This window comes from Mustela nigripes, chromosome 1, assembly GCF_022355385.1.
Source record: "Mustela nigripes isolate SB6536 chromosome 1, MUSNIG.SB6536, whole genome shotgun sequence".
In the NCBI taxonomy this organism is placed as follows: domain Eukaryota; kingdom Metazoa; phylum Chordata; class Mammalia; order Carnivora; family Mustelidae; genus Mustela; species Mustela nigripes.
Window position 1 is genome coordinate 200,005,135 of NC_081557.1, and position 24,799 is coordinate 200,029,933.

Genomic DNA, 24,799 nt, shown 5'->3' on the forward strand with positions numbered 1-24,799 from the left:
AGACATTTAGATTCTTCATGATTTCTGAGTATTACAACAAATTTTCCTTGTATGTATCTTCTAGTACACTGTCTGTAAATGTTAGTTTTCTCTTCCTTTCCTTCTTTTCAGAGTAAGAATATACAATCACTTTTTTCTCTAGGGAAGGGGCGTTTTAAGGAGTTTTATATAGCTCCTAGATGCTATGATTTCTTTGGGCTTCCAGAAAAAAAACATCAGAAGAATAAAAGATATGAAGTGTCAATGACCACCTTTAATCGCCAGTCCCAAAAAAGATGGATTATAATAGCTGGTCCCCTGCCTATATCTATCACTGTATTCCATGATTATGGCAAGGGTCAAGGGTCGATGAGGATGGAGACGAGGGTGGGTAACAGCACCGTTAGAAAATGGTAGATTTGGCCCAGAATTGTTCTAACACCACTTTTCACATTTATAACTATTATTATTGTTGTCGTCATCATCGTCATTATTCACTCATTATTTGCTTTCATTTATAATGTTCTGTCAAAGATTTGAGTTCACTGGAAAGCTGGCTGCCTGAATCTCAGAAAGGCTCAGTTCGTCTTTCAAGGTCTCCTGAAGTACCAGTAAGTGGCTGAGCTAGGACTTGAACTTGGCTCTCCTGTTCTTCCTTGGGTGGATTTAATGGTGTTTTTTGCTTTGCTAGAGGTCCAAAGGGGTCTACTGTGGGAGGAACCTGGGGTGCTGAGTGTGGTGCCTGATGATGATGGAGGGGACGACAGTGACGGGTACAAGGAGAGCCTAGACTGTTCTTTCCACACCGCACTTCCCCAGCTCCCCTCCAATACTAGCATTTAGTGTGGCAATATTCAGAGGCAGACAAGTAGTTAATATGGTTAATGGATCTTTGTGGAAACCATTTGTTAAACCCCTCATTTACTTTACTAATCTGATCTTCATTTCCTTTGCTCATCTGATCTTTATTTCCTGGAAAGCCAAAACAAAACAAAACAAGCAACTAGTAATTATAATGAACTTCAACGAATGCCTCGTCCTAGGACGATATAGTAGGAGGGAGGTAGACCAGAACATCACTAGACCCTGTGGTGGGGACTTTTCATTTCTCATTAGCCTCTGCAAAACCAAACAGTTTATCTCTTAATGACAATTGAACTGTCCTACATTTGTACTGGGTTTGAAAATGGGTGTTGCTAGTAAAAACCCAAATAAAAAGAAGGGCATGGGCCAATGCCAGCCTTCCGCACAATGGCAGTTTGCATCCTGCTGATTTGGTCTCTAGTAAGTGGGGTAGGGACTCTTGAGTGATTTTCTTCTTGGCTCCTGCCAGTTCCTTCCCACGGGGAAGGGTGTGGCCAGAGGTCAGAAAGTAGCGCTGCCCACCATGATGCTGCTACTCCTTTTCTGAAGAGTGCCTGTAATCCACAATATCCCTGACACCTGATTAATAGCACTGCCTTATTTCAATATTTAAATATTCCACCCATGCATGTGTTTTTCTCTTAACTAGAGCAGATTGTTAGCTCTGGGAGGGCAGGGGTTTATTTACATAGACACAGCCAAACCTCCATCCCCAATGCTATAAAAGAAATATAATGGTTACCACCTACATGCATTAAATGAAAGAATGGAAAGATGTAAATAAATCATGTTGGTTTTAAAAAGGCTAAAAACAGGATGGGAGACTCCTCCTTTTCTTTTCTTTGATTCAGTAGACTCCATGCCCAGCATGGAGCCCAGTCTGGGGGTTGAACTCACGACCCTAAGATCAAGGCCTGAGCTGAGATCATGAGCTGGGTGCTTGGGGTGCCTAGGTGGCTCAGGTCATGGTCCTGGTCCTGGGATTGAGCCCCACACTGGGCTCCCTACTCAGCGGGGAGCCTGTGTCTCCCTCTCTCTTTCCCCTTGCTCGTGCTCTCTCTCTCCTCTCTATCAAATAAATAAATAAAATCTTAAAAAGAAAAAAAAAAAGAGCTGGGCACTTCACCAACTGAGACATCCAGGCACCCCCTGGTCATCTTTCTAATAAATATTCCCAAGTTTTCATTGATATGAATCACAACTATGGATCAAATTTAAAAAAACATTGGGACTATGCCCAACTGACTGAGCCACCCGGGCACCCCAAGCCTCCTACCCTTCTAATTTCAGTGCTGTGTGGGAGAATGTTACATTAGGACATCAAGTGGGCCTGTAAAATAAGCTAAGAGAAATAAGATCTAGACTACATGGTAAGTGAGGTAAGTGTTTCATTTATATTTATATGGGCCAGGAATCTTATTTTCTTCCCAGCCCCATCACCCTAGTAGGTATCTTCTAAGAACATTTTTTAGTTTCTTGTTTCTCTTTAATGGTTCCAGAGTTATGCTTAGCACCTGAGAAGAGGGCCACCTCTGTAGTATTCTGTCACTGTGGCTGACATGGGTGGGGGTGTGGCTAATTCAGCTGTTCTACCAGAAGCTTGCTAAACTTAAAAATGAAGAGATGAGAAGAATTCAAAAGATACCATTTCTGGGTGGACCATCATAGGGGTGAACATAGCTATGATAAACACAGGACTAGGAAAATGCCTTAAAACTCAGCAATTTTCTAATATTAAGGACTGAAAACCGAAAACAGAGGCATTTCATCCTAATATCCTTGAATATGTGTTTGAAAGGCCAAATCCCCTGAACAAGCCCACCGGGAGTCTGTGGAATTTAATGTGGGGTTAAGGTCGTAGCATTTTCTGCACCAGCCCAAGAGTGATCATTCCCCCCTCTCTCTGTAAACTAATGAAAGCTACATAAATCCCTTGCGGAGACAAAGCCTTTAGCAGATCTGGCAAATGAGACCTATTTAGAAAAAAAAAAATAGCACTTGGCAAAGTAACTTCTCCTTTGCACACATCTGTTTTACATCTGTTAGAATCTAAATTTCTTCAGAGGAGGGGCAATTTCATCCTAGTTCAAAACACACATTAATAAACATGATACCACATCACCAACATCGTTGGCAAAGATGCTTTGTTTAACTGATGAAACTGACTTCTAGGTTAACTTTGGGTGAGGTTGTCTAGATATTCTCAGAGTACTTTATAATGTCTTTTCCTGCAGTTATACTTAGTATCTTTTCTGATCCTTGCATTACAGAGAGTCATTTCAACATGGGGCTTATATGGATTCTGAATTTTGATTTTTTTTTTGGATCATGCAGCTATTATTTGGAGAGATTATTGATGTTCACAATGAATTCTCCTGCTGGCTTCTCCCCATCTTTTTTAACCCCATGTTGGCCTAAATATTTGTCCAGGACAGAGCTCCTGGCCAACCCCCTTTGACTGCTGCACGCTGTATTTATCCTTTTGCCAATGTTCCCCGGTTACACATAATGAATGAACATTTTGAACTTGTATTTCTGAAGGGTCTATAGACACAAGCATAGACAGTGTCCCAAATAAGAGGTGTTGTATTGCTGGACAGACCTTACCACTTGGTTGTCAATGTTTTTGTTTTTTTCCTGCTTGCAAATAATTTACGTGACTTTGCCACAGAAAAACAGCTGCCTCACACTATTGCCAAAGTCTCCTGTTACATGGGCTGTTTTGCCAATAATGGTAAATAATGGCGCAGGGTGGTTAAAAAGTCCATAAATCCCCAAATCACATGTAACCCACTCATCTGGTGCTGAGCTGAGTTTCCATGGATACCAAGGGACTGTCTTCAATTTTGGAATTCACAGAGAGAGAAAACTCCCTCGCTCCCACAGGATCTGCAAGCCTAGAAAAAAGTAGCAAGAGTCCTTGAGAACCATCCTTTTATAGACCCTGTTTATTAACCCACTGGAGACTGAGGCCCAGGCAACCTTCACTTTTCTTATGCTCCCCTAGGAGAAAAATCTCCTGGAGAGGGGGTAATGGGCAGCATGAGAGCTGGTTAAGATTTCTGAGACTATTTTTCCCTTTAATTCCAGCATCAGAATTGATTATATTTTTCCATGTTATGGCTGCATTTTTAGAGATAGGGTTTCTATAAGAGGGGGATGCATATTTAGGCACTGAGGGAATCCTGGAAGTAGAAGATGAGCATGCTGTCAGCACAGACATGCATCAGTGTAAAGGCAAAGTCCCAACAATAAGACTTGGAGGATAAAAACATGCTCGACTTCAAGAAATCAGCTGTATACATAATGAGAGCAGAGTCGTGGTTCCATATTTTCCATAATGGTTAATGTTCATCAAGGTAAAAAAAATTAAAAAGAAAGAGTTCTTACTATTATTACCTCCTTACAAGTACAGCTGACCCTCGAACAATGCAGGGGAGAGGGTGCTGACCCTCACACAGTCGAAAATCTGAATCTAACTTGTGGCTGTCTCCAAACTTAAGTACGGATAGCCTGCTGTTGACTGCCAGTTTTCTTGAGAACATAAACAGTTGATTAATATACACTTTGTGGGTGGTAAGTATTAGATGCTGTATTCTTACAATAAAGCTAGAGAAAAGAAATGTTATTAGGAAAATCATTAGAGAAAATACACTGATAGTACTGTACTGTATTTATTGAAAAATATCTGCATAAAAGTGGACCCATGCAACTCAAACCCATGTTGTTCAAGGGTCAACTGTATTCAGCTCCCCAAACATATTTTCTACACTGTCTTGGACACAAGCTAATGCTGCTTAGCCCTTACGAACTAATTAGTGCTATGCTGCAGATCTTAGCTGCCATAAATCCGAAAGAACTATAAAATGTAACCTTGTTGCCTTATCCTTTTTCAGCAGTTAATTTTACGACACTAAAGACCTCTTTCCTCAATAAAGTTATACAGTTGAGAAAACCAATTGTGATTTTTTCTTCCCAAATTCATCTTCTGTTTTACTGGATCAAGGACTTTAGTATCTCAGGATTGTTGGAAGTATTTTCTGTACAGAAAACACTTCCGTGTGCCTAGGTGGCTCAGTTGGATAAGCGGCTGCCTTTGACTCAGGTCATGATCCTGGAGTCCTGGGATCAAGTCCTGCATCAGGCTTCCTGCTCAGTGGGGAGTCCATTTCTCCCTCTGACCCTCCCCCATCTCGTACTTGCTCTCTCTCCAATGAATAAATAAAATCTAAAAAAAAAAGAAAGAAAATTGTGGTTTGGTAGATCTGGGGTGGGGCCCGGAGTCTGCACTATGATTACAACCCAGGCAAATGTTCAGATCACAGGTGAGAAATCCCAGTGTGCTGGAAAGAGCCTTTGGAGAGAGTTATCAGAGCTCTTAGCCCAGCCTGCCATTTATTCAAGGTGGGACTTCTGGTGAGGCTCCTGGACCACTCTCACATCGGCTTATTATTTATTTTTTTTAAAAAAGATTTTATTTATTTGTCAGAGAGAGAGAGCACAAACAGGGGCGTGGCAGGCAGAGGGAGAAGCAGACTCCCCGCTGAGCAAGAAGCCTGATGCAGGACTCGATCCTAGAACCCTGGAATCATGACCTGAGCAAAGGCAGATGAGATGCTTAACCAACAGAGCCACCCAGGCTTCCCATGTCAGGTTCTTATATGTAAAACAGTGGTAATAATTGTGAAGATTAAATAAAATACCCTGAAAGTTCTCTGCAAGGTCTTTGCACATGGTCAATGCTTCCAATACCCGGGTTCCCTCTATCTCTTCCACTTTAGACAACAAGAAAGAACATTTTTTTAATACTTTTGTGGACCAGACCCTTTTCCAAGCAGTTTTGATTACATTTAATCCCATGAGGCAGGTGTTCTTATTGCTTCTGTTTTATAGGTGAGGGAATGGAGCCTCACCTGTATGTGAGAGATGTTGAGCAAACTGCCCAAGGCTGGGCTTTAACTTAGCTCTACTATCTAGAGTGTACATTCTGTACACCAGTACAAATCAGGGACAGGGAACTTGAAAACCTTGCTGCTGTCTATAAAAGACCCACCCTTCCCTTTCCAGCACCTCTGCCATTTGGTCATGTTCCCTGATGCCTCACTAGCTGACAATGACCCCTGCACTCAGTGTGGGCAGAGGTGTACCCAGCTGTAACTTGGCTATAATTGTGTCCTTCTCTTGTAGGGCACCGGGGAAAGGAGTACACTATCTAAGACTAAGGACTGCCTTACCTGTAGGGGTCCCTTTCCTTTTTCCAGATTTTAGGGAGCGTAAAAGTCCGTTAAAGAAACAATGATACATAAATTTGTTTGGGATGCTCTTCCCTCTCTGGCAAGTGATCGTGGAACCACGGTTTCATTCTCAGGAGTCCTAACCTGAGAGTCGTGACCAGAAACTTCAGTGATCCCTGCTGAGACGCGGCGAACCACCGTGACACAGAGTGGAGCCTACGGAGTCTGGCACATACACCTGCGCGGGCACGTGCGTGCGCCATATAAACGTAAGATGCGTACGTGCGCGTCACTCCCACCTGTGCGCACGCGCACACCACACACTGTGCACCTATGAGTGTGCGTGTCGGCGGGTGTGTTCTGGCACCGTCCGTGCGCACACGTGCACGCTCTGCGGATGATACTAAGCTGGTAGTGAACATGGCTTTCCAAATCCAATTGTCTAATGAACTCCTTATTTAAACAACAGTTGCAGTATTATTACGGCATTATGTTTCCTTAAAAAATTCATTCCGTTGTTCCTGTCGCACAGCAGGAACCTTAAGTGCGGCCAACACTTTCTTGCGCTGACAGCTCTGATTAAGGCATGAGTCTTTATTTATATAAATGATGTTTGACAAAAAAAATTTTTTTGAATAAACGTTAGTCTATAAATCTACTAATTGTTTCTCCCTGATGGGAACAGAGTATTAACTGTGTCTGCCGCTGCCTGAGAGGCACGCACATATTTACGCTGCATTTTACCAATGCTGTTATTTTAATGGGACCTAATAGGACAATTCCAAACTGTGATTGTCCCTTAGACATCAGTGTCGCTGAGGAAAGCCCTGTTTGTCCTGAAACTGTCCCTAACTGTGATGACAAAGGCGGGGGGCGGGGGGGGGGGGGGGGGCTGCGGAGGGGAAGAGGTGGGGGGGGGGGGGGGGGGGCGGTGAGCTGCAGAGGACAAGCTTTGCACGGAGGGACTCCGGAGTCAGGTCTCACCAGTTAGCACCATAAAAGAATGAGGCCCAAGATCACTGCTGCTTCCAGGGCTTTCAAGTTGCAAATGTAGATCCGTATGTTAAACCTGGCCGCATTTAAATGCTGGCTACTAACTAAAACATTGTCAGATGCACTCTCAAGCTCAAATCATTTGCTGGCAAGAGGAGCTACCTGTGATAAGTTTGCTACCTCTGCCCACAATAATTCCTCGGAAACCCTAGAAATCTATTTCCTACTGGTTTTGGGGGATAAACCAAAAGCCTGGGGATTGGCAGTAGAGGTGTGTGAGTGCAGGTGGACACGGGATCTGTGTATGTGCATAGGAAGCCTGGCTTGATTCCTACCCTGGCGTGTGCTCTGGAATGAGGAGGATGGAGAGCCTTCCCACCATCCTGGTATACTCACTTAGCTAGTCCAGTAGAATGTTACCTAACTGATCACACCACAGTTGGGGTGAGTTTGGCTAACACACTTAACCACCATGCATTTTCTTCTCTCTAGACGTTTCCCTGCAAATTACGCCCAAAGGAGGAAGCACAGTGAGGACTACCCCAGAAAAAAGCCAGTGAGTTAGATCTTTCTGTATCTTTAAAGTCTCCTAGTGGATTTTCTATGCGGAGATGTGGCACCCATTCGCTGAAAACTCAGAGGTTTCTATAATGGGTACTTCCAAAATTTTTGTTCGAAGCTGTTTCCCTGACGGATCCAATCTGAGAGTACTAGTTTATCCCCCGATTATTCATCTGCAGGGCTGTCTGCTCAAAACACTCTCTAAGATTATTTGTAGGGCTGTGGTGTGCTGAGTACCATACAGAGCCCTGTGCAGAAAGACCTAATTATGACTTTCTAGGAACTGACACTAATGGATTGTTGATTGATTGATGGGCTCTCTTGTGATGATCCTGATAACCTGAGTGGTTTCTCTACAAATGGTGTTAGAAGGACGGTCATTATTTTCTATGAGATCATGGTCGTAAAGCTTGCAGTTTATAACTCAGTAGTACTCAGATGATCAATTAGCGAAAAAGAGCATGCAGTTCTGGCTCGATTCTGATAATTGAAAAAGAGCAAGGAAACGTCCGTTTCCCTCTCCACGAGCAAACAGTTCAGGATACAAGCTACGGCTGTAGGGTCTTGGAGTCTATCCGAGAAAGGTGCTCTGTAGATACTTTTATAACATGAGGACATTCCAGCTGCACTAACAGGGACCTGCGATGTGTCTGTCCAGTGTATGTTCTCATGGAGAGGTGCCGGGTGGGTGGGGAGAGGCAACATGTGGGACTTCCTGAGTGCCACATGCTGAAATGGCAGCTGCATATACATTGATATATTTCGCCCTCACAAGGGTTGGTGAGGTGGACTTTATTGGAATGATTCTAAAGGAAATGAAGGCTAAGGGATGTGAAATTGAGTTGGCCACAGCTACCGGCTCAGTGAGCAGCCAGGATCTGAGCCCAGATATCCCTGATGCCGAAGTCATCCGGTCTCCCCTCCAAGCCTGGATTCTCTCTCAGTAGGGTTATCTTCACTCATCGCAGACAAATATAAAATAGTAAGAGCAGGGGCACCTGGGTGGTTCAGGTGGTTAAGCATCTGCCTTTGGCTCAGGTTATGGTCCCAGGGTCCTGGGAGCCGTATCAGGCTCTTTGCTCAGTGGGAGTCTGCTTCTCCCTTTCCTCCTGGCTTGTGCTCTTTCTTGCTAGCTCTGTCATTATCTGTGTCTGTCTCAAATAAATAAAAAAAATCTTAAAAAAAAAAAAAAAGTAAGAGCAGTGCCAATGGTATCATGCAAAAAGGGAAGAGCTTCCTTCAAGCTGTCCCAGCATTGGGGCCTTTGGGCTGTGTTCTTTCCAGGCCTCTGCAGAAAGTGCTGGGCTGTGAGGCAGAGGAGCCTTTCTCCACATCCCCCTCCGCTGCTGTTAAAGCCGCTTTGGCTCGCTGCTGCTTTCAGTCCCCCGTTTCTGCTGTGCAGTCCAATATCAATAATGATAAATAATAAATCATCAGTCCATTTCCATGAGGCATTAGTCTCCCTCCTTCCTGGCGGTGGGGGACTGAGGTAGCATTGGTGCCCCTGTCACATGGGGATAGGGGAACAGAATCATCCCAGAGGAACAGGCTATAAGGGAGGCTGGTCCACTGCTGCCTGGGTCCAACTTGAGGATCCTTGGAAGAATGTCTGTATTTTCTTTTCGTTAGCAGACAAAATACAAAAGCATATCACAATGCAGCCTCTTCTTCTAACTATTGCTATTGTTGAGTTCTTTAACATTCTTTAGCACATTCACTCATTCATTCAATGAATGCTCATTGAGTCTAACGTTATTCCTGAAACTGTGCTGGATTTTGGGACATGAAGACGAAAAGCCACAGTCCACACATTTTAAGGTCCGATAAATTCAGTGGGGGTGACAGATGCTTTCTTAAGAAGCTGTAACATAATTGTTTGTAAGAAGAGAATTCTAAAAGGAACACCAGATTCTATTCTATTCTGCGTGGTGTAGCAGAGAATGCATCTGAGCGAATACAGCAGAGGACATGTTCCGCGACTCGGCAGGTGAGGGAGAAGGGTCCGGGGCAGTGTGTCTGGAACTGCGAGTGGCTTGGAAAATGCTGTGTGTCAAGTACCTGGTGGGAGTGGTTAGAAACCAGAAGCACAGACGCTGCTACCCAGCTGGAGATTTTTAACCCATAGGTGATAAAAATGTTTTGAGCAAAACAGGGACAAGATCAGATTTCTGCAGATGGTTCTCCAGGAAGCAGGGTGAGGACACACTGGTGGGGGTTGAGGCTAGAGACAGAGAGTTGTGGTGGCTGCCACAGGGATGGAGGGAAGAGAGGATAGGGTCTTGAGTTACAGTAGCAGCAGAGGGAAATGGCCCATGGGCAGATGTTTAAAAGGCAGACTGAACATTTGGTGACTGTTTACAACAGAGGGAGATAGAGTGGAAGGAACAGAGGTAATCCCAATTTACTGGCTTGAGCACTAGGAAGTAATTTTGTGGTAAAAACCGTGGTCACTAATTTATCTAATAAACCCATAGGTTCATATATTACAAGTATAACACAAGGGTAGCCTGGGAAAAAGAAAACACTCTTAAAAGTTTTGCACCGTGCACATTTGCTGAAGCAAAGTATGTCATGCAAGGCCCTAGTTTTCACTGTAGTAAAAAAATACATTTTGGGCAGAGGGGATGCTGATACAAAATGTACATGCAATTAGTGAATTCAGTCTTCAATGGTATGTTAAATGACCCTTTTTGATTTTTCTTATTTTTAAATATAACTTTTAAATCAATTTTTTTTTTCATGCTAAGAACATATTTTCAAAAGACAAATAGCATTTTATCTTTTCATCATTCTCCGGGAATTGTCTCTCTGCTATATTTTTTAGTATCTGAGCATTCTTCTCATTCTCTGAAAATTCCTATTTCTCGCAGTATCTATTTCAACAGTATCTCCTACAAGATAATCTCTTCCGTAAGGACACAAATTATAGCTTATAGAATTCTGTGCTCTGAGTTCTCTTGGTTTCTTTGAGATTTCTCCTTGTTTTTATTTGTCGCGGTCTCTCTCTCTCTTAGATTTAGTGCCTTCTCATAACTCTCTAGCCGGTCCTTGCTCTCCACTTCTATTTACCAAGGAAGCACTCTGATTAAGTGTGCATGGGTGGGGCTTGCAACTGGGAAGGGACCTTGTTATGGGACTAAGACCACCAGCAGATGGCTCAGGATGGAGAAGGGCATGGCGGGGAGTGGCCTAAATATTCTTTACATGGTCTATCACTACATCTTCTTTTGAACACCACTCCCTACCCTGGCCTTCCTGGGCATCTGGAGCCCTACACCTTGAGGATCCCCAGGGTTGTGAGTGCTAAACTGGTTGTTCTTATCAGCATCTTCCTTAGGAGGCCCTTCTTAGATTTTGCCTTTCTCCAACTTTGCGAAGTGAATTTTCACTCATTTGTCACCCAGAACTTGTTGGTCTGTTGTCTATTGTAAACTTTTCTCTGTTCTTAGTGCCCACGTAGGTTTTTATTTTTTACAAACCCTTTGGTGGGACTTTGTTAGGTAGCAGAGATAAACTTGTGGGTTCAATCTCTCTCCGGTAGGCAGAAACCCCAAGTTGATTCTAGATGGTTCCTTCACCAAGAAAATCAGTCCCGATGCCCTCAAGTTTCAACCACTTCCTACGGGCATGCTTTCACTAGATTTTTAACTATGTACTAGTATTAGACTGGAACAAGTGAGCTTTCCTGGCATTTCTCCTCAGAGAACCAGTGTAACTCTGTGGTCCAGTAATGGGAAGATAATTTGGCCAGAGTAGGAACTTGATTTAGCGCCTCTTTCCTTCTGGAGTAGATATACCTGCTTTCTTCTGCTGCCTAAGAACATTATGAAGACAGAACATGATATTGTGGGTGAATTATGCTTTGAGACCTTAGAATGGCCAATCATTGGATTCCAAGAATTCCTTTCTGCCAGGAGAGAGGAAGCCTCAGCTCCTTGAAAGACGGTAATAAGATTCCTTACTCTTACTGCTTTAATAACGGATTAGCATTAATTATTAAATTAAGTGTTATTTATAAAACATGCTTCTGCCTCATAATTTCTAATAGAGAGGGGAATCTAATTTTTAGCATTCAACTTGTTAACCAATTAAACTAAATCCTTAATAAAACATCTAGTGCTTAAATATTTTAGTGACAAGTAAAACAGTCTTGTTCTAAAATATTTAGGTGAACTGGAGCTATTCTTTGGTGATTATCAGTTATTTCCGTTAAAATTACACGAAGGATACATGAATGGAGCCACACTGTGTAGCCTGCCCTGGAATGGGGGTCCACAGAGGGAGATTTTCTTCCTCGATTTGGGACCAACAGCTCTGAATGTGGTACTTGTGGCTTGGTACCCTCGTTTGTTAAATGGAAATAATACCACTTCCAAAAAATGTCACAGGGATTTTTTTTTTAAACTACTTCCTTGAGATGAGAAAATGAGGACATATGTGGTATCTACTATAAAAATAAAAAGCATCACAAATACACAAAAATCATATGTACAGTGGTTGGAACTAAACTCCAAACTATGTAATCATATATATCAATACCTAAACACAGACTTCACCCCAACACCCCTATCTACTGAAGAAATTCAATGCTTTTTTCCAAGTACTCTTTCCCCTTGCCTAGCATCCAGATTAAAGCAGAATCAAGACTTGCTCTGCATAATACTTTGGTTTATGTGACATGCTGCCATAACTATCCTTTTAAAAGTTACCACTAAAGGCTCCATAAGAGCCAGGTGAGTAGAGCTTAAGTGCTTCTTCTGTGAGCAGACGGTTCTCACATTCTGGGTGCAGGGTGCACTGTGTGGTGGGCTCCTAGGGGAACTGCGGCTCTGGCAATGTCATTCCAGCCGTCTACACCCATTGTCCTTCCAACTGTGCATCTGACTCAAAGGTGGACAGATGTGGCATCTCCTAAGACCGTCTACAGTCTTGGAGAATGTGGCAGTGGAGAGAGCTGGGGCTCGGTTCCTTGCTAGTTGGCTTAGTGGTATTGGAAGGGGGAGGATAGCAAGAAGAGCTGGTAATTGAGAATGCAAGATCTTGATTTAGCCTTTCCCAGTGGGACTTGGAAGGGTGCCATGAGGGAGTCTGACTTTAATCATAGAGTCATGGAACTGGAAAGGATTTTAGAAATCATCTGTTAGGAGTGTCTGGGTAGCTCAGTTGGTTAAGCATTCAACTTTTGGTTTTGGCTCAGGTCATGATCTCATGGGCTGTAGGATCTAGCTCCATGGCCAGGTCTGCACTCAGTGGGGAGTCTGCTTGAGGACTCTGTCTGCCCCTCCCCCTACTCACACACACACACTCTCATTCTCTCTCTCTCTAAAATAAGATTTATTTATTTTAGAGAGATATTTAGAGAAATAAAATAAGATTTATTTATTTTAGAGAGAGTGTGAGAGAAAGAGATCACTGCAGGGGGGAGGGGTAGAGGGAGAAGCAGGCTCCCCGCTGAGCAGGAGACCCATGTGGGGCTGGATCCCAGGACCCTGGGACCATGACCTCACCTGAATGCAGCCACTTAATTGACTGATCGCTCCCACACATGTGCCCTAAAATAAATAAATCTTAAAGAAAAAAAAAAAAAAGGAAAAAATCATCTGCTAACACAAATGCCTTATTTGACAAGTGAAGAAATGGAAGTGCAGAGAGACTAAGTGACTTGCCCAGAGTCACATAGCTAATTGGAGGCCAAATGAAGACTAAGACCCAAATTTCCTGGCTCAAGCTAGTGGTATTTCCCTTATATCCTCTTACTTCAAGTACCTCCAGTAATGTCCTGCTAGTTGCATTTTTTCCCCTGTACCACTTAATATCATTTCTGAAATATTTTAACTTAGAGTACCCTGAGACTGAATTTCCAGAGCCAATTATTATGTCATTCAAAAGGCATTTTCAGCTGTTCCTGCTTTCTTTTTTTTTTTTTTTTAAAAAGCTTTATTTATTTATTTGACAGACAGAAATCACAAGGAGGCAGAGAGGCAGGCAGAGAGAGAGGAGGAAGCAGGCTCCCCGCTGAGCAGAAAGCCCGATTGGGGGGGGGGGGGCTCAATCCCAGGACCCTGGGATCACGACCTGAGCTGAAGGCAGAGGCTTTAACCCACTGAGCCACCCAGGCGCCCCTGTTCTGCTTTCTTAATCTTTGAATAATGGAATTTCCTCATGATATGCTTTAGAATTGTAATGCAAAGAGAAATGTTATCTTATTCACCCTCCGTGCTTCTCAGATATTGAAAAAGTGCTGACCTGTCAATTGTGTTTCCTGCCATCAGCTGCCACCTCCTGCTGAGATCCATGTTCAGCATGACAATGTCTGGCAAAATGCAGGTCTGATCAACAGTCCTTTCCCCAGCCCACTCTCACAGCTGCTGAGCCAAGATGCTCACCCAGAGCCAGACAGCCCTGGGAGAAATTCATCAAATTGGAGATGGAGTTACTTTGTTTCAGGAAGACAGGTTTCTTCCCGTGTGGATGGTGTGTGTCACGCTCTGGCTGAGTGCTCCAAGGGGCAATATATCTGTGGTCTAAATTGATTCATTCTCTCCCAGGCTGTTTGCAAATCTACAGGTCTGCAGTACTTCCTGTCAGAGGCACCAGAGGCACAAGACAGGAAAACCCTGGCAGCCGGTTCCTGAGTGGCCCTTCTTGAATTAGCAAACGTTTATTAATCAAGGAGAAATGTGGGGAATTTTTGTTGTTGCTGTTTTTTGTTTAAACAAAAAATTTTTAAAGGTTTTATTTATTTTTTTGAGAGGGAGTGAAAGAGAAAGAATGACCAGGGAGAGCAGCAGAGGGAGAGGGGGAAGCAGGCCATTTGCTGAGCAGGGAGCCCAAGATGGGGCTCGATCCCAGGATGAACTGAAGGCAGACGCTTAGCCGAATGAGCCACTCAGGCACCCCAAGGAGAAATGTTATCCTGGAAAATCTGGTGGCTTGTGGTTGGACAGTCACCATTTGGGTCACTTGATGATCAAGGCATGTACTTAATGGCAACAATCTTTCCTCTCCAGAACAACTGTGTCTCTGCCAAAGCTGTCACTGAGCTGGTGAGCTGGGCGGCTTAGGCTCAAGGGGGTGAGGTGGTTCTGGGGGCCTGGCACGTGATGAGACATGTCGATGATCGTGGGGAGCCATCTCACAATCTGCAAATGCTTTATTCTGTACAGAAGCAGTCCACCTGTGGCTTAACTGTGTCCTGCAGGAGAGATGACAGTGGCGTCTAGGCTCCTAAATGGTTGGTGGATCCTGCTGTCTGCCATGGTGGAATAGCCCCATAAATCAAAGCAATCATCTCTCCCGGGCTAATGTGACTCTTATGGGCACCCCCGGGAGATCATTTTCATTGCTGATTCCAGCCAGCATATTTATCCAGAGTCAAGGGTAGCTACTGTGCCATTTCAGGCTTTGATGCAAGTCACAACCGCAGACGTGGCTACTCACTCTTGTCCTCTCTCATAAACAATGAAAGACTTCAGTCAGATGTGTTTATTTCTAGATGCAACAATATATTTTGCACTCACAGAAAACCTGGAAATTGCTGCTTTGCAAATATAGCAGAGCATAGCTGCACATTTGAGAAAGAAATGGGATGCTCACGCCAACCCTCCCCTTTCTCTCTCCGTTATCTAGACTCAAGAGGTTTGAAACTGGGTGCCCTGGAAAGGTCCTGAACGTACAGTCCGTCTCATTTTCACGTTCAGGCTGAGGTCAGAGCAAGGCTAGGGGCATTTACAACTTCGCAATATAGATATCCTGGGTGCTTCACCATTTCCTAAATAGTAAACAAAGAACTTTAAAAAAAAAAAAAAAGAGCGAATGTCACCCCTGGCCCAATTTTAAGAGAATGTGTCTTTAGGAACGAAGAATCCTCAGAAAGGCTTATACTGAGTCCCTCAAATCAGAGAAAGCACATCATTCCAGAGACCATATACATGAGTCTCTGAATAAACTTTTTGGAAATTTTTCCTGTAATTAGGGTGGAGAATGCATCTCTGGAGAGCTCCCTGGGATAGCAGCAGGAGCTGTTGGAGGCTTTTTATTTTTTATTTTTTTTTCCTATAAATGGCTTTTTTCCCCCCTGGGCTGCAGTTTTAGCTGTGCTTTAGCAATTATTTTTGTCTCATGAATGCACTTTGAAGACTATGAGCTTTTTTTTTTTCCCAAAAAAGGCTGACCTATCTACAGGTTCTTTCAAAAGAGACCACAGTTTAGTAACTGTCTGAGCTAAGAATGTGGTCTCTCCAGTAAAGAGCATCAGGACATTCAGAAACTAATTCTTCTTCTTCTTTTTTTTTTTTTTTAAAGATTTTATTTATTTATTTGAGAGACAGAGATCACAAGTAGGCAGAGAGAGAGGGAAGCAGGCTCCCTGCAGAGCAGAGAGCCCGATGTGGGGCTCGATCCCAGGACCCTGGGATCATGACCTGAGCCGAAAGCAGAGGCTCAACCCACTGAGCCACCCAGGCGCCCCCCTTTTTTTTTTTTTTAAGATTTTATTTATTTGACCCACAGAGATCACAAGTAGGCAGAGAGGCAGGCAGAGAGAGAGGAGGAAGCAGGCTCCCCGCTGAGCAGAGAGCCCAACCTGGGGCTCCATCCCAGGACCCTGGGATCATGACCTGAGCTGAATACAGAGGCTTTAACCCACTGAGCCACCCAGGTGCCCCCAGAAACTAATTCTTTTGCAGTCTCATAGTCTCATAGGATTCTTCCTGACTGTTTCTACTGAAGGGGCCTGGACAGTCTGTCCCACATGTACCCACCCCTTGGCTCCCCATCCCACTGCTGGATGTATAATGGACACAAAAGGGAACCTATTTTGTCATTTTTAAAAAAACAATTTTTATGAATATATAATGTATTATTTGCCCCAGGGGTACATATCTGTGAATCATCAGGCTTACACATTTCACAGCACTCACGCTATTCTATGACTCTTAACTGCGTCACCCATTCTGAGATAATAGGGCAGAGAAGGAGAGGAAGGTAGAGAAACTGGTAAAGAGATTGTCTGAGGAGAGAATATGGTCCTGCTGAATCCCGCCCCTTCAGCAAAAGGGGTCCGGAAGGGCTACCTCCCACACTCAATCAAGCCCAGTGAGGGCACCCTATAGGGGATTCTGAAATATGTTTTTGGAGGTGGGACTCAGAGAGAACTGATTTCAGCCTTTGAAAACCTGAAGCGGACTGTGGACTCAGGTCTCTCTCCTGCCCGGAGGGTAGAAAGAGGAGGCAGATGCCCTGTGTGAGGTCAGAGGCCAGACACAGCTGCTGGTCTGGAGAGGACTGTCAGGACAGGTGATGTGTGAGGGTCCAGAGCTGGACTGGGCTCAGCTTGGGCCCTATCCAGAAGGGCCGAGAGGGTAAGGGCACTTCAACAGACAGCAGGTGCAAATGGACTGTGGATGCGCTGGGGCGGCAGGGGGACCTCTGAGAAAGAGAGAGATACACCTGTCCTGAGGCATGGAAATTACAGGGAAAAGGGCCCTACTAGGTAACTGCCAGTTCCATAGAAGTGAGCAGAAAATTCCTAGGCCTGCTGGAATTTTCACCCAGGGGAGGAGACCATTATACCCACTCAGTACATTTAAAGCAGCAGTGAGGCAAAAATAAAGGTACATTTTAAACACATCACACATCATGTTTGCTGAATACATAGGATGCACCATGCTTCCCTCAAGGATCAGAGTCAATAGAAAGCGAAAGAAGTCTCCTGGAGGAATCCCATACCGTATTTCATTTCAGCCAGCCAAGTACATAATAATTCACGTGTACTGCTTAACTTCTGTGCAATCTGAAGACCACGTCTCCCAGCCACACACATTCTGGCATGTTCCCAGGAAGGTACAGGGGAGCGGCAGGTGGGTGTGACCGAGAGACAGTGCTCCCGAGCTGTGCAGTGCAGAGTGCAGTCAGTGACAAGATAAAGCAAACAGGCAGCTTCCTTGAACAATAAAGGGAAGGTTTCAGACCCTCCTGAGCAGATGTGGAGTAGCACTGAATGTTTCTGGGGAGTGGTGATAGAGTCTTCTCTTGTGTCTTTCTCTAGCTCCTGTCTGGAGTCTGCAAATACACAGACTGTTTGTTTAGCTGTGTTTTTTTTGTTTGTTTGTTTGTTTTGTTTTTTTTATCCTTAGGAACTTTTTTCCCTTGCTGAAGCAAATCCAAAAACCTGCAGACTGGGCCTGGGGAGACAGAAAGTAACGTCTATTTGGGGTGCAATTGGGACGCATGCAGGTAAAGACTGGTGAGGGACATCTGAGTATCCAAGTGCACGACCCCTTGCGCTAATGCAGGAAAAACCATGTGAGTTGAGACTGCCGTGTGAGGCTGTTAAAAGGTGGAATGCCAGAAACATTCAAGATAATGCCTACGAGCTCATCTTCCTCCCAAATGTTAGACTTGCAAGAAGTCTGGATTTCCTTTGCTGTGTAAATGATTTTCTCTTTTCCCTTTCCTGAGAGCTGGAGATGATCCTTTAATGCCAGATTTTTCCATCTTCACTCTACAGGCAATCTGTTCTACACACCCCCTTGAGTGCTGAAATGACTTTTATGTGCATCTGATCGACCACACACCAACACCATTTGCCAGACAGGAGGAGCAGAGGTAGGGCTGAGCACGCGAGGAGGGTTAATCTCTCTGTGTCTCCATTTCTGCGTCCGTAAAATGACAATGAAAGTGAAATTTCCCTCATAAGGCTTTAAAGGGTACTGTGCATGGGTGGTGTGGTGTATTTGATAGCTACGGTTATTTCCTCATTATCTAGTAATTTCCTGGGTCTGTGGAGATGTGAGGTGGGAAAGGATAACATGAACCAGAGTTAGGTCCAAGCTCTCCTGGGTTAGTGATTTGTGATTTGCAGCAATATTGTGGGCCAGCAACACTTAAATCTCCGGCCACGTTCTTTTTAGATAGCATTAGACCTGGTTCTAACAGCGTTGATGATAATTTGAATCTTTTCACCCATTTATTCGCATATCTGTGTCTGTTCATTTGTGGATCAGTTATCTGAGTTAGGGCACTAGGCAATTTACAAACTCGTATACAGCAAAGGACTCCCCTGAAGGAATCTATGGCCATTTGGTTAGTGATATAAAGCAACTGATACCTTGTCAGAATGACCAGGTTTGGAATATTCTGTTAGATCCCAATAAATAAAACTAACCAGAAATAAAAGGGCTAGGCAAAACAGTTTGAGAATAACCTCAGTTTCTATACTAAGAGACTGTTCCCTCTAGCCACAGTCCTGTGTGCCGTCAGGCTTCCCATCACAGAGGTGCTCTCAGGCTTCCTGTTTCCTCAAACCTGCCGGTATCTTCCTCTACAGTGACCTGACAGCTTTCCCTCTCTTGGTCAGGAGCCCCCTGCTTCGGGATTGGATTGGACACATCTACTGAGTGCCTGCCATGGGCGCAACACTCTGAGTCTGTTTTAGGCAAAAACCAGTTTCGAGATTACGAATTACACGGGTGCAGACCAGGATCCTGTATTTCAGTTCTGGATGTATTTTAGCGCACAAGTTATGCCTTTCCATTTGTAATCTGGGCTTCATGGAGATGTAGGAAGCACGTATCCACTTTCAAGAATAAGGAATCTCACAGATGACACATTTTCTCTTGAAAATGAAATAATATTTTATGGCAAGGAAGACAACCCGTATTTGGTTGGGTCTTTACAGGCTTGAGGACAGCTATGCCGTCAGTGTTTTCAAACTGCTAGCAAAAGGTCTATCAGGCCTTCCAGTATACTTCACAGAGACAATGAGCAGTGAAGTGTCTAACGGTAAGCAAAGATGTCAATAAACAGAAAAATTACGGGATGATCTTGTACCTTTGAAAAGGGAACTTATCATTTGACCTGCGTCAGCCACTTACTCTTCTGGGCCATGACTCTCTCAAGTTAAAAATTAGAAGTTTATCAGGGGTAAAGATTCAATTACTTTTAAGGTTCTTCTCTCCCGAAAATGACTAGAAGTCTAGGTCTGTGCTCTTTGGTAGGGTAGCCATTAGCACCTGAAATGCAGCTAGTTCAAACGGAGATGTTCTATAAATATAAAACACACACCAGGTTTTGAGGAGTTAATACAAAAGAAAGAATGCAAAATATTTTGAGTATATGGGGTTAAATAAAATAGATCATTAAAATGAACTCAACCTATGTTTTTTACTGTGACAATAGAAAATCTGAAATTCCATATGTGACTTACATTATATTAATACTGGACAGCACTGCCCTAGACCTTCAAAATAAAGGGAGTGAATCTGTCTCTAAGGACTTTGAATTTTTAAAAAAATTTTATTTATTTATTTGACAGACAGAGAACACAAGTAGGCAGAGAGGCAGGCAGAGAGAAGAAGGGAAGCAGGCTTCCCACTAAGCAGAAAGCCCCATGCGGAGCTGGATCCCAGGACCCTGGGATCCTGACCTGAGCCAAAGGCAGAGGCTTAACCCACTGAGCCACCCAGGCACCCCAGGACTTCGAATGTTTAAAGGTCATTTTTTCAATGTTGAGGTCATTATGCTTCTAAAAGTCAAGTTTTCAAAGTCAAAATTCTTATCCACTCAAGACTAATAAACTGTGTGGGGGCATATTTGCTACCAAGTTCCTCTTGAAGTTACTGTCTGTTGAGGACCTCCGCAAGTTCTACAGTTTTAACACTCCATATTCAGCCAGTATGGTAATGTCTCAACTATCCCATAAGAGATTATCAGGAAATACACCAAAATGTTAAGTATGGTTATTTCCAGGTGGGGTACTGAGTGATTTTTGCATTCATTTTTAATACTTTTCTTCATGTTTCAACCTTTCAACAATAAGGTTCATTAATTTCTTCATTAGAAAAAAAGGCTTACCTTTACATTTCACTCTAAATAATTTTACAAATTCTACAAATACCACAAATATGTAAAAAAAGAACTTATTAAAAGGCAATATTCCCAGTGGCTTTAATCTGCTTTTCTCCATTTCCAAATTTTCAGTAGTGAATAGGTTACTTCTATCAAGAGAAACAATACACCTTATTTTCACATCTTGATATCTACCCACTTTTTAAACCTTAAACCAAAGTTACTTTGCATGCTAGTTTTCTTAAAACTCCTGGAGCTTTTCTCTTTCCTTTATAAGACTTAAGAGCAGATACTTTAGGTGCGAGCTTCCATCTTGACGCTAATCCAGCTTTCTAATATTTTTATAACTGCAATCAACTAGAACAGGCATCAGAATATATGTGGAGGATGGGGAAGAAATCCAGAAGATACTTGAATGTGCCACCACTTACAGGACGTTTAGGTTGGACCTTAAAAACACCCACCTGAAGGAATGCCATTTACATCTGAGTCCGGGGGCAACAGGGGAGAGAACCCTCCGGCATATAGCTGGGACCAGCTCATACAGCCACGTGCATGCTCTCTCTCAAGCGCACACACACACACACACACACACACACACACACAGTGAGCAGGGTAGTGCCCTAGCCAAATCCCGCATGCCCTGCGGTTGCTTTTTTCACTTGCCCTTCCCTGGACTAGAACCAGCGCCCTACTTCAGGTACCACGGGGTGTGACACACTGTCGTGCGCGAACAGGCAAGACGCACAGCCAGATGGGCCATCCGCCCCTGGAAAGCGATGGGCTTCTAAAGGTCTGTCAGGTATGACTGTTCAGCCTGGCAACATTGCACACTCAGTCCACTTGTTTTCTTCTTGAGGAAAAGTAGTCTTTTTCTAACTCCCATGTGGTGGCAACCCTGTGGACCATGGAACTTCTAAGCAGAGCAGAACTTACTGTTAGTGGTAAAGATGACTTCTCCTTCCTGCGGGGTGGGATCTGTATCCGGGACCACCTGCAAGGCTCCCACTGTCCGGACGGCAGGGTCCAGGGTGACTGAACTTTCATTCACAGTGGTGTCGCTCGCGCCTGTGATCTGGTTGGTGGGTGGGCCTCCTAGAGATCCCTCGAAGTCGGTGGGCAAGTCATCTATGCAGTCGGCATTGGGCTAATATGAACAGAAAAGGATCTGCCCTTAGTGTTGGTCATCAAGTTAGAGATGAAATGTTCACAGCCTAAGTCTTTTGTCTCAATGGAAAACCAAGTTCTTTATGGTTTTCTTCCTGAATCGCTTAAAAAATTTTTCTAGGGACGCCTGGGTGGCTCAGTTGGTTGGACGACTTCCTTCGGCTCAGGTCATGATCCTGGAGTCCCAGGATCGAGTCCCGCATCGGGCTCTCTGCTCCACGGGGAGTCTGCTTCTCTCTCTGACCTTCTCCTTGCTCATGCTCTGTCTCACTTTCTCTCTCTCAAATAAATAAATATTTTAAAAAAAAAGATTAAAAAAATTTTTTTTCTATTATAGTTTCTCTAATTAACTTGAAAACCACTTTCAGAATTTCCTTTCCAAGGGTTCCACTTAGATTTAGAGAGAACATTTTAATTCCAGGAGAAGAAATATTCATATATTAATATAATGGAGGGGGACATGGCATTTATTTATAATGATAGTCCTTCCTTACATATAGTGTGTACTCCTCATATAGTGTGTAGTTGACAGCTGATAATTATCCCCAAAGACCCATGCATTGTTTGCAAATGCACTGATGACAGTAGAGAAAAGGCACAGAATCTGACTCATGGTGAACTGTTTAGTAGAGAGACACACAAAGCCACAGGGGGAGGCTATTTTTGTTGTGGTGGTTAAACATGAACCAAAAGCCAGCTGTAAAAAATAACCTATTTACTTACCATGCAAACTGATCATACGTTTGTCAAATCCTCTAAGTGAAAACTTTACTATCCTAAAATCAGGGTGATGCCCTCTAGCTTAACAATCCACTCACTGCAAGACTTTGTCTCCCTCCAGGCCCTCATCGTCAGATCTCTGACAGCCTCATTTGAAGAACAAACAAATGGGGAGCTTTCTGCTTTACAAGGCACCCTGTGTTGGCTAGCCTTGTTAGACTATTCTACCACAGGGCAAAATCTTACCCATTGCAAGTTTTTCTCTTTGGTCTTAGTTCTGTTATTTGAAATAGTATTGAATATATTTATATGTCTTCCACAAACAACTTTTAAGATGATTTTCAGTTGTTATGCCTCTTTCTAACCTCCAAAATTATTTTAAAAAGATGGTGTTGCAGAGTTACAGTGTTGAGATATATTAAGAATAGCTATGAATTAAATTTGGTTTTGCACTCGTAATGGATGCAGATCAGGTCAGGCAGGATTAGGTGAGGAAAATTCTAGATTGGCACCGATTAAATTATCCGAAGGGAAAATCTATAACCCATGGACTCACTGAGAGCACAAAGCAAGGAGCCCAAAGTGGGGGACTCTTGTTCTAACTTTCTACTCTTATACCAGTCTCCCAAGCTGCACACCTGTGTTTCCAATAGTCAGCTGGAAATTTCCATCAACCTCATAAAACACTCAAATTCAGCTCATTTCATCTCTATGGAAAGTGAGCCAATTCATGGAAACTCAAGTTATCAAAAGTCAGTTCCTGGAATGACCAACCTACCATGTTTACTAAACTTAGAGATCTTAACACTGGGCATGTTAAGAATTTTCTCTCTCCGTTTCGAGCCTCCCTATTTCCTTACAGTTCCCTTCCTGGTATATTCCATTCTCTCCTTTCTCACCAGAGCACTCTTTAAAAGACAAACAAACAGGGGTGCCTGGGTGGCTCAGTGGGTTAAGCGCCTGCCTTTGGCTCAGGTCATGATCCCCAGGGCTCTGCTCAGCAGGGAGCCTGCTTCCCCTCCCCTCATCTCTGCCTGTCCTTTTGCCTACTTGCGATCTCTGTCTGTCAAATAAATAAAATCTTTTTTTAAAAAAGATTTTACTTATTTATTTGAGAGATGGAGATAAATAAATAAATATCCCCAAATAAATAAAATCTTAAAAAAAAAAAAAGACATACAAACAAACAAAAAATGGGGCACCTGAGTGGCTCAGTGGGTTAAGCCTCTGCCTTCAGCTCAGGTCATGATCCCAGGGTTCTGGGATCTAGCCCTGCATTGGGCTCTCTGCTCAGCAAGGAGCCTGCTTCCCTGCCCCCCCTGCCTGTCCTTCTGCCTACTTGTGATCTCTGTCTGTCAAATAAATAAAATCATAAAAAAAAAAAAAGACAAACAAACAAACAAAAAATGGGGCACCTGAGTGGCTCAGTGGGTTAAGCCTCTGCCTTTGGCTCAGGTCATGATCCTGGAGTCCCAGGGTCAAATCCCAAGATAGAGTCCCATGTTGGGCTCCCTGCTCAATGGGGAGTCTGCTTCTCCCTCTGACCCTCCCCCTTCATGCTTTCTCTCTTTCACTTTCTCAAATAAATAAAGAGAATCTTAAAAAAAAAAAAAAAAAAGTATGGTTCTTTTTTTCTCTTAAAGAATGAATTATAACGTCCTTACTGGGGCAAAACAGGGTCTCTACACCCTCACCCCAGCCAGCTTTTCTGACCTCCCCTCAGCCCTTGGAAACACAGACCATATATTCACTATCTCAGGGCTTTAGCTAATGCTCTGCTCAGCCCCCATCACCCCACCCCCTTTTCTTTCTCTAGGTCTCCAAATAACCATGGTGAATTCCTAACCATCCTTCAATTTCCAGGCCAAATGGCACCTTTCCAAGTGGCGTTCCCTCACAGATAGCATCCTCCCTACTGTGATACTTTGTAGACATTTATGGTTTATTTGTAACTGTGCTTGTCTTTGTCTCTCTCTACTAGTCCACAAGCTTTCTTTTCTGCCCAGTTTTATTCAGATCTAATTGACATGTAACAGTGGGGTAGCTTAGACAACAGGATGATTTGATACACACATATACACTGGAAAATGATGAACACATAGGTTTAGTCAATATCTATTATCCTATATAGTTACACGTTTGTTCTTGTAATGAGAACTTTTAAGATCTACACTCTTAGCAACTTTCAAATATATAATACAAGATTGTTACCATGCTGCACCTTACACCCCCAGGATTTATTTATCTTATAACTTGATCACCTTCACCCACCCCACCCCACCCCCACCACAACCTCTGGCCTCTGGCAACTACCAGTCTGTTCTCTGTTTCTATGAGCTCAGTTTTTAGATCCCACGTATAAATGGGACATAAGCTTTTTAGAGTGAAGCCACTACATCATGTTGATCTTAAATTCCAAGCCCTCACATAGT

At 43.5% G+C, this 24,799-nt stretch overlaps 1 protein-coding gene across 1 annotated transcript in view; it reads right to left on the reverse strand.

Annotated features, from left to right (window-relative positions):
• RNF150 (ring finger protein 150) overlaps positions 1–24,799 on the reverse strand; it is a 275,127-nt gene that overhangs the window by 26,009 nt on the left and 224,319 nt on the right. The window contains exon 6 of the mRNA XM_059378612.1: positions 21,417–21,627. Coding sequence (XP_059234595.1) covers positions 21,417–21,627 — 211 coding nt within the window. The remainder of the gene's footprint in view (positions 1–21,416; positions 21,628–24,799) is intronic.